Source organism: Orbicella faveolata, unplaced genomic scaffold, assembly GCF_042242905.1.
Source record: "Orbicella faveolata isolate gen_17 unplaced genomic scaffold, um_ofav_v1 contig_35, whole genome shotgun sequence".
In the NCBI taxonomy this organism is placed as follows: domain Eukaryota; kingdom Metazoa; phylum Cnidaria; class Anthozoa; order Scleractinia; family Merulinidae; genus Orbicella; species Orbicella faveolata.
The window spans coordinates 25,743,790-25,754,369 of NW_028301564.1; the positions used below are offsets into that span (position 1 = coordinate 25,743,790).

A 10,580-nucleotide genomic window follows, 5' to 3' on the forward strand; every position below is an offset into this window, starting at 1 on the left:
CAGAAACACCAAAAATAGATTTGTTGAATTAGATGTCCCAGTTTCGTTATCCTGTCTGAGCTGCTACTGCTGCTACTGCAGGAAGCGTGTAAGAAAAAGCTGATGAGTTCCGTATTTACTCCAAAAAGCACCGCGGCGATTATCAAATTTCGCGGCGTTTCAATGTAGTCCTTAATTATTCGAGGGCGGTTTTTTTAATTAATTTTATTCATTAGTAAACCTGTCTTGGAATAGGTCATAGCAAATGTTATTTCATCCAAAAACATCAGTTTTTTCAGTGTCATTCTTTCTTCTTTCTACCATATCGCAGTAAAGTAGTTCTGTAGTGACGAAAGTCTTTTAGAATCAGAGCCGCATTAGGATATGTAAGCAAAGCGATGGTCTGCGGGACTGCAGCGCTAATTTTACTGTTATGTGCGGCTCTTGATAAAGGGCTGCGCTTGTTAGAGTAGATACGGCATTCAGCGTCATGAGTTAATTTGCTACATATTCTTCTTGACTGAGTCATCGACTTTACCCTTTACCTTTCATTTCCTATTTTATTTATTTCGCTTGCTCTCAGCATTTATTTACTTCTTGGAGCCCTGCCTGCAGGTTCTATTTCATTTTACAATATCAGCAGACATGCAAATGTCCCAGTTCTACAGTAAAAATTTATTTTAACCCCTAAACTCTAAAAGGGCAATTTTTAAAGTAAGATATAGAACATTCTCAAGCCAAAAACTAGTCTCCTTCGCAGCCGTGTGGAGAAACGTTATGAGACGACGCAAATAACGGCTGCGAACTGGAGACTAGCCAAAAAACAAACAGAAAAAAAAGCAATTGGAGTCTTCGACCAGTGAATGAATAGATGAGGAAATACACCTACAAAAAGAAATGTTTTTGTGCCCCCGTAACTCGTGGCCAGATCGATCCAAATTTTTGGCTTGTTGTTGTTAAGCTAACTCACAGTAAATCGACAGGCAAAAAACGCGGATTATGCGACGAGCTGTGGTAGCAAGTAACTGACAATTTTTAACTGATGAGACGTCTCTCTTAAAATAATCATTGTCTTCGTATAGATTTCCAAAAATAGTTATTCGAAGAAATTAATGCATCAGAGAACCATTCTCCTCCTTATTTCCTCTGTAGGAAAATTGTTTATGACCTGAATCAACCTGTTTTATTTCTGGCTTCAAAACTTTCATTCCAGGTACTTGGACGCAATTTACTGAACAGAACTCCCTTCCCAGATCAATCCATTAGTACCCTTGCGTGGATGAGGGTTTACGCACAATGTATGGAATTAATCTTTGCGCTATGTCATCCCTTTCGATTCTTTGCAGATTCCTAACAAGATGACGAACAGTATGATCTGGGTATTTAGTCTTTATATGACTCATTAAGACGTCAGAGGGAATTCCGCCACCGTTCTGAAACTCGTTTTTCAAGGAGTTGCGATCTGTGAGCGAAATCTTATCGTAACAGGAAGCTAAGCGTTCGAAGTCCCACCATTCACCAGGCCTTTTGCTGTTAAGGTCTTTACACATCCGTTCAAACACTGGAAAGTGCTTTTCCTCGAGCTCTTCAAGGGTAACATCACCTAAAAATGGAAGTAGTGGTGATTTATTAATGTTATTGTTGATGATGTTCATGTTACTCATGTTGCTGGGGACGGAGTTGCGTTGGTGGCTGTTTGAGAGTGAGGGTAAGGGCGATGTGAAGATCATGATCTGGTTTTTGTGCCCGCGGATCAGCTGGTGTTCGTGGGTTTGGAAGTGCATGGTGATGGTTGTAGCAGTGATACATGTGGCGACCAGATAATTTGAAGTGAACGCCTCAATCGGAGAGAGGTGGAAAATTATACTGTTTTTTTTTTTTAAATTGAAATTAATGATTCAACGAAAACTTCAGGGGCAGCTTTTCTCTTTCTTTCACCCCACTATTAATTTTCAATCATCAAACCTCCAAACTATGTTTGCACTTTTTTGCCTTTGTCACCAGAGGTAAATCAACTTTATTGTTTAATGCAAGCTATGAGCCTGATCGTACTTCAGTATGAATCTTTGATAGCCACGCTGGCTTTTTATCGACAATTACTTACCTGGATTTGATTTGCCTTGTTCTTGAGCAGATCGATTGGACTGGGCCGCTGCTGCTGCCAATTGATTGGGGTGAGTTGATGCAGATCTATCGGGTTGAGATGATACAGATTCACTAGTCTGGGGCGAGACAGATCTGGATATATTGGGTTGGGATGGTTCATATTCTCTTGCTTGAGGTGATAAAGAATCCCTGGAATGAGGCGAGGCAGATCTATTGGGTTTGGGCGATTCAGATTCATTCGGCTGAGATAATACAGCTTCATTGGTGTGTAGTGGAGTAGATACCATATGCTGAGGTAATGTAGATCCGTTTGGTTGAGGTGACTCTGATCGATTAAGCAAAGGTGTTTCAGAATCCTGACTAGACCGTGCCGACGAATGGGGTAGAGGCGGTGTTCCTCCTTGGGAAATGTTACAGCCTTCATTATTTGAATCCTGCTCCCTGGATGGTCGTAACATATCTCCTACTGGCATGACTCTTTTTACGATCATCGTGATGAACAAAACCACACATAATGCTGCAGCTATGATCAACAGGATCACAACTATGTTTATTCCATCATCTTTTCCAGACTCAGCTTTTTCACTTCTTAGCACTTCGTTATCCAAAGTCGAAGTTGGCGTGATCGAGATCCTGGACTCTCCGGACACCGATTTCTCTTCTTCATTTACCGTCGTTGTTGTTCTGTCACGTGCTGTCTGAACTGTTGGTGAGGTTTTAGAAGTGCTGTAATTACGCGTGGTTGGCTTCGAAGGCGTTGTCTGAACACGGGTGCAGGGCGTAGGCCGCACTTTACACTTCTTCTTGTTATTCGCACATTCCGCTGCAAACTCATCCTTTCCATCGCCGCAACATTGTGTGCAAGGGAAACAGCCAGATATCAAAACAACGGTATAAAATCCGGACCCACATTTGCTGTCACATTTAGTATTTGTAGTTAAGTTGCAGTTATTTTTAACTGCTTTTCCATCAGAACATATTGTACATGCCTTGCATTGCGATGTGTCATATTTGTCAGAGTACGTTTTGCCAAGTTTGCACGAAACACAGTGAATGTCTGGCCAGTAGTTTACTGAGGTCCCACACGGGACTGAGGGTTCTGTCCCTGGGAGACAGTCAGGACAGTCAAAACATTTCGGTCTCTTTCCCACTGTAGTATTCCAATGGATCTGTTCAGGTCTGCAGGGAAAGTTTGCTCCAACACGACAAACCTGTCAGTAAAGAAAATGTGTCATTTTGGTCGCCAGGTGAGTAGATATGTATGATTCCAACAAACACAATCAGTTGAGCAAACTACAGTTAGAACTGAAGACTGAGGGAAATTATCTGTAAGTTGTGCCTGTCTTATTATCCAGCCTGTCGTATTTTCACAGTGAACTGGTTACTAGATTCACGGCTGCGTAGGTAACTCGAAGGAGACTGCTGACTAAGCCCTGGAAGGCAGGGATGGGTGTTAGGTGCTTTACACCCCATTTCACGGAGACTTTGTATTCAAAACTATACCTGCACTTGAAATACGCCAGTTTTTAAATAGAAATTTTGTAGATATCAGAAGCACGTTTTTAAAAAGTTAATTCCTTGCTAATGAACTTGCCAAAAACACATGCACAAAAAGCAAAGTTTTCTTGTGTTCGAAATATTAAACCCCCTTTCAACGAGACGTCTCGAATATGAGTTAGAAGTCCTGAAATCTCGACACCGTTGAGTGGCACATGTATCAGCATAGTTATCTTGAGAGTTTGGTGACTGAATAGCTACAATGTGAAGTTCTCTGTATGTTGGTACCTTCATTTCCATAACCGAATGGACTCTACAATAGGTCTCTCAAACTCGAACTTATCGATCGAATGAGAACAACATCTCTGTCATCACCAGTGGGCATAGAAAAGAACTATGCGAGAGGGCGAATGAAATCCATTGAGTAATCTTGCGCAATACAGACTGCTGAATCTGTTGAAAGGGAGGGAGCATATGAGGGGTCATTGGTCACAAAGCGTTGACAGTACTTTTGTAACTAAAGATCATTTTGGGAGACAATCAATCGCTTTCGATTTTACTGGGTCGTTGTTCTAGTTCAGTGGGTCTTAGTTTTAGTCCAAGCTCGGAGTATTCGTTTTAGGATTACGCAAAATCTACATGCGTTTATATATCGCATTATTCAGGATGGTGATGCAACCGAGACCCAGTCACGTAATGTTTCGTTACTGTGAAGTGTGAGAAAAAAAAAACAATAAATTCGTAATTCGTAGTCGACGAAACAAGTTTGACGACCTTGTCAAAGAGCTTTCTCTGCCAATAGCAGACTAGATCACCTTGGATTCCTGAGTCTCGTGATCAGCATGTGGCATTGTCGCCGAGTTAGGTCATCGATGTAATTTTTCGCTGATGTCCTAATGCGATTTTACCTCTGAATCGTCATTGTTTCTGCCCAAGATTTCGGACAAACAGCTGCAAATATCACTTAATAAACCTAAAAAGATCGCTTGTCTTCCTAAATAATAGTAGAACATTCCACTCGCGAAAAAAATAGACATTGAAGCAAATAATAGTGTTTTGTCTCACATTACGAGTACAGCTTATATCTGTCATGTGATCTTGTGTTGCCGTTAAAGGCTTACATGTATTGAAGCAATGAACTTATTTTACTTCTTTACACTTCTATGCAGCCTGCACGTAGACGTATACTTTGATCAGTCTTCCACATTGAATCTAATAAGTATGAATCACAAGGTTAGTTTCTCATTACATATCAAACCATATTTTTTGAAGAGGAAACTGGAATCGAAAGTGAACAACGAAAGTTCGTCATTAATATGCAGAACAGCCCAAATCGAAAATCGACAGGTTATGCCATTTTAACCAGCTAATTTGCATACAACCGAGGGAGATAGAGTACTGTCTGGTCCAGTCAACGTAGATATGACATCCAAAGTTAAAAAGTGCAATGCGTGGGTGTCTTTGCACTTTTTAACTTTGGATGTAAAATACTGCCGAGCGTTCGTTAGTTGGTAAAGTGACCTGTATGGTTGATCTACCTGAGAGATGTAGACTACGAAAATTCAGCATTCAGTTAAGAATATCTCTCTCCTGATCGAAGGGAGATGAGAATTTCTTTGCGAGTGAACAGCCAAACTGAAGACCTCTTTATCAAGTTTTAAAATTTAAGTGGCAAGCGAACAGGAAGGCCGTAAGCCTCCCCAACATGATGACTGTGCACATTAAGCAAGCAATCAACTAAATCTTCACAATTTCATATTAATCCCAGAATGAAAAGAAAAGGGTGAAGCGACTTTGTAATACTGTTATTATCATCACTGGAAATAATATAAATGACTGTAACTTCTGTACTCACCAAAATAACGAAGATCATTAAAGTCAAACAGCTTTTCATCGTGGCAGTGAAGATAGCCTTGGAGCAAGATTTCTTCAACATGCAGCTTGCTGAGTGTTGAACTCTTTGTCCCATTTTGGAATGGCGATTATTTCCTTTGATGAGAATCGGACAAAACACGAGGTTACAGTGAAGTACTTCTGAGATGCTACCGGTTGAACTGAGTTCCTTCAAGTGCCGACATTCGCCTTTTATAAAACACTATATGACTATATGACAACTGGGCATGTCTCTGTAGTGAACATTGTTCCTCTTCTAACTTCTTCCGCTTTCGATCCCAAGACACTCTAACAATAAGTTACAACACAACAATATCGTTGTAGATAGTACCACTTACCTTGTAAAGTAACATCGAACTTATGCCTTGTTTTAATTTAACAGCTGATAACATAAACTAACACTGGCGTCGCTCACGCCGGGGATTCCCCATAACCATAACATTGCTTACGTCACTGAATTGTCAAGCACGTCTAGCGGAAAAACGTGAAGCAATGCAAAGAATGCATTAGTCATCAAGTCGTAGGCGGGAAATCGGTATTTTCTCATGGTAAAATAAATTAGTTGAGGAATACGTGTGCTCTTCTAAAAATATTCCTCCGTCACACAAAATCATAACATACACGTCGACACTATTTTTATGACAACGCTAATGTCACGACACGTCCGACACTTTCCTACTGGAGCGAGTTATGGTAGCGTCAAAGAGGCCATAAATAAGGTGAAATAATAAAATTTATTAGTCAATATCAAGGTGTCAGGTGAGCACGTTCGTTTAACAGTGCCAGGATGGGAAGAGAATAAAAAGGACCCGGTCACAAATATGAGCTTTATGTGATGTCTCGACCGTAACATGCAACGCTAATACCTTTAGTTCATTATATTAGTATCACGTACAAAACACCTTGTGCGTCAGGCGGTGAGCGCACTGGGATTCCTATGATTGCGGATGTGAATCTTCAAGACAGCAGCGAAGCTGGAGAAAGTTCTAATCTTCGGTTGTAATTTCGATGGATTTCGTTCAAAAAAATAAGTACTATCTGTTGCGCTGACCACGAAAATTCGTCATGTAAGACATGTAATTTAAATCCATTTTGTTATGAGCTATAATTAATGCTTTAACATGTTATATTTTATTGGCATTACGGTTTTTAAAGTTGACATAATAATATGTTATATTTTATTGGCATTACGGTTTTTAAAGTTGACACTAGTATTTGAAAAGTAACTTTGACTAATTGTTGTTTTAATTTTATAAGCCAATTGAACCAGCGAAAATTGATTCGATCACGTGACAGAGGTAAATGTCACTCATGCAAATCTAAGACAATTATTAACAATAACAGACAACTTTATTTTTAAACTGAGATTTATCAAAAATTTGACCTGGGGGCACTGGTAATCTAAAATGTTATGAAGCAAGGGAGCACGCTCACTGTTTCTTTCTGTCACAGTTGTCTCCCCCCATAACAGACTATGAACAATCCCTAACATATACCGCCTAATCGATGAAACATGGTGCTAGGAGAATACTGCTTAGTCTTAAGAGAAGGAGACAAACTTCACAAAAATTTCACAAGCTATCTTGGACACGAACAATTTTTAAGTAGATTCAATCGACTGAGAGTGACATGGATTTCATTGAAACAACCACAGTTCAAAATATATGCACGAAATCGCAAATGCTTGTAAACTATGCTTCATCATTGTCTGCTGAATATATCAACCGCTCAAGACCATTAGCTCGATGAGATATTAGAGCACTTACTAAAGAGAAATCCGAGTCGAATTAGTAGGCATTTAGCGAGGATAAGACTAGGATATCAGCATCTGTGAGAAGTGCCACACAGAAAAATGTAGTTGTACAAAGTGAGAATTGTATTGCATCCTACGGTTTAAATGTCCTCAATTTCTACAAAGGTCAACCACAGAGATAGCCTTTGTTCAAAATATGGCGCTTTTACAAAACAATTAGAAGGTAGCATTACCGGTTTTAGCGTAAGCTTCGTCGAACGCCCTTTAATCCTGAGTTTAACAGCACAAACCTGCCTGAGAACCGCCAGACCCCAAATATATTAATTTCCTTGTGACTTGAAGTATTTTATTGTTATAAAATATTTCTATGAAGCTACCTCTATAAGCTTGTAAACAGAACGTACCTGAATGCGTGACAAAACAATCAAAGCATAAAGCCAATTGTCCACACATTCCGTATAAATTATCGTCGGGATCTATAAACTGTCAGTAACGTGGCTGCAATGTTATGTCCCTTTGGAGGAAGAAATTTTTAGCCTGCGAGCAGGCTCTTCGTGGGGAAAGAAAGTACAAAAGGAGAAAGAGAAGTTGCCATGTGAAGAGCCTGCTCGCAGGTTGTAGTTTAGCTATGAAGGTCAGTTATTACGGAGATTTGCAAATCGTCGTTCACAAAACTCTGTCAAAAATTTGCTTTCATGTGTCACGGGTTTGTGCTCGCAGGTAAAAAGCTTCATTTCGAACAGAAAATGCGCTAGCCACAAAAGGTTTGGAATTGGACTTTTAGCAGAAACAATTTTATTAAGTGTGCGAATAGGTTGCATATACTCCGAATAATGCGCAAATGCTAATTTACTGCTTCCGGTTCAGGGAGTTGTTTTTTATTGATGCATTAACTTTCAAGACATCGATCGATCGACCAGGGTAAAGCGTTGGACAAAAATGATCCACAAATAATTGCAATTAAAAAAAGGGGGAAGATAATCTTTGTCCATTGTAGTGGCTAAACATATGTATCAGATAATCACATGATTTCGACGCAATTTGGAATGAATAAGCACGAGTAAATCTTTCAAGGGCTAACAAAATTGCACATGCCCATAGGGTGAGTGCAGATTGTAGTATTCGAAAAATTCACAGGTGCTCTGTTATTGCACGAGAATAGTCATATGATTACTTGTTAATAACACGCTCGAAAATAGACTAATTAGGGTCTTTGCTGTACACTAATAATTGAAACTATTCGGAAAACGTCCGATAATGTTGGAAAATTTTCAGTAATTTACGGGTAATCTTTGGTAATCTTCGAAAGGGTTCGGGTGATTGTTGAGCTGCGGATGTTCGAAAATATTTGGCTGTTTGGCTGATATTCGTTTACCGTTCTGAAGGGGTCTGGTGATCTCGTAATTTCCGCTGGTGTTACACTTTTTGCACTGGTGTTACACTTAAACTGCACGCTCTTAGCCAATCAGAATCGAGTAATTTTTTTCAAGTGTATTGTTATTAAATTAATAACAAGAAATTTCGTCACTTTTCCTTTTTTTAAAAAATAATAATGACGGTTTGAATAAGGAACATGACAAATTAATAGATTACAACCAGGGGCCATAATCGGGGACGGAGACCGTAAGTCTTGGGATCCGCGCGCACCTATGATATGGGACAATTTTCCTATTTTTAGAACAAATTGCGCCATCCTGACGTCATATATCCGCGCGGATCCACGCACATGTCGGGGGCTCTCGCGTGGATGTTGTCACGTTGCGTGATCAAATGGTGAGAGTTGAGAGGCCTTGAGGGATTATCTTGCGTATTTTTCACAGCGATGGCAGGGAATAAGGCAGGGAATACGAACCAGGGCGCCTATATGTAGTTTTATGCTCTGAGCCAACGGAAAAGGTGGGTTTTTCAGGGTCGAAAACAAGACTTCAATCTCGCGCTGGGAATGAATAATAAGATCTGCTCACGCTAGTTGTAAGCTCACGCGTATGCTTAAGAATATAGCAAGAAAACTCTCTACTCTGGTATCGAGTTAATTTGTGAGTTTCTCAGACAATGGTTAATCATAACCAAAACCTGTTTTGATGGTTTCTTATTGGTTCTGCTTGTTTGGTGAGCTTGCAAAAGTTTTTGAAAGGAAAGTCTGACGCGTACAATTAGCTCATTTGCATAGTGCAGCGCGTGCACTTTCAAGTCCGAGTCGGTGTTTTTAATTGTCAACAAATCTTGACAAAGATTTCTTTCGTTATCTTTTGTGCTGAGATGCTGCAACAAATTTCACGAACGCAAAAAATGCTACTAACATCATGTGGGTTTCTTCAACATAAGCATAGTGAAGTTTTACACTGCGAAAATGAAAATAAACAAGGAGTTTTGATAACTCGATCAACAAAATCGAAATCGTTATTCGAAGTTGATTAAAGAAAGCGTCAACGTAACTTTGCTGATTATTTCTGCTTTATTCACATATTTTCAGCTTAGCTTTTAATATGTTCTCAAACATTTATCAATCTTAAACATATTAAAAAACCATAGAATTATTGTTTGAGTTCGATGTACGTTTTCACACGAAAGTGCGGCGCAAGTACAATTTGTCATGTTTACTGACTGTACAAAACAAGCATCGGCGGGCGCTCTCATTCATCGACAACAGAGAATTTGGTGGATTTTTACACGAATAAAACTGAGCAGTATCTACGGACGTAAAGTTATTGGGCCTTGATGAAACAGCAAGCGTTGCTTACAATTCAGGCGAAACTCAAACTGACCAAACTAGCAATTATTTTGTTTTACTTTTCAGTCGCGATAGACTGGCAAATTGCTCGCAAGCGTGTGGCAAGAGGAGCTAGGAAACTATGAAGTCCTAAAGCTCTGCTATATCTAAATATATCCAGCTAGTTTTTTGCTGTGTCATGGAAAAGCTGTTAATCTTCAACATATGTGAAATTTAAAGTGGAGTAATGTACAGTTCATGTAAAAGAAGCATCCGTCGGAACACAACTTGGTCAGCGATATATATAATCTTGAAGCGGAACATACCTAAATTCGACACTGTCTTACTTCACTCAAACTGGAGCAGCTTACGACGAAAATAGTAAAGAAAAATTCCAACAGACGTAAACGCGTTGAGTTCTGGGCCAAAAACATGAAAAATTTCGGAATTTCGGACGCCATTTCCCCCGCGCGACATCCGCAAGAATCCTCGCAGCATGTACGCGCGTGTGCCGCAGGCGATGGCGCAATTTGTTCTAAAAATAGAATTATTGTCCCATATCATGGGGACAACCCCAATACTAGAAATAGCGCGCGCTTGCGGTCTCCGTCCCCGATTATGGCTCCTGATTACAACTGAATT

At 39.8% G+C, this 10,580-nt stretch overlaps 1 protein-coding gene across 3 annotated transcripts; it reads right to left on the reverse strand.

Annotated features, from left to right (window-relative positions):
* Positions 1-519: 519 nt before the first annotated feature.
* Positions 520-5,919, reverse strand: LOC110049181 (uncharacterized). 3 transcript variants are annotated; one of them, XM_089273396.1, is made up of 4 exons: positions 5,814-5,919; positions 5,438-5,571; positions 2,084-3,296; positions 520-1,582 (listed from the first exon to the last, which is right to left on the reverse strand). In XM_089273396.1, exons 2-4 carry the CDS (start codon positions 5,549-5,551, stop codon positions 1,242-1,244), a joined length of 1,668 nt encoding a protein of 555 aa, XP_089129522.1. In that variant the 5' UTR covers positions 5,552-5,571; positions 5,814-5,919; the 3' UTR covers positions 520-1,241. The 3 variants fall into 3 exon arrangements, with proteins under 3 accessions (XP_089129522.1, XP_089129523.1, XP_089129521.1); XM_089273397.1 differs by lacking the exon at positions 5,814-5,919 and adding an exon at positions 3,871-4,794 and having other exon boundaries at positions 5,438-5,512; XM_089273395.1 differs by lacking the exon at positions 5,814-5,919 and having other exon boundaries at positions 5,438-5,807.
* Between the last annotated feature and the right edge of the window lie 4,661 nt (positions 5,920-10,580).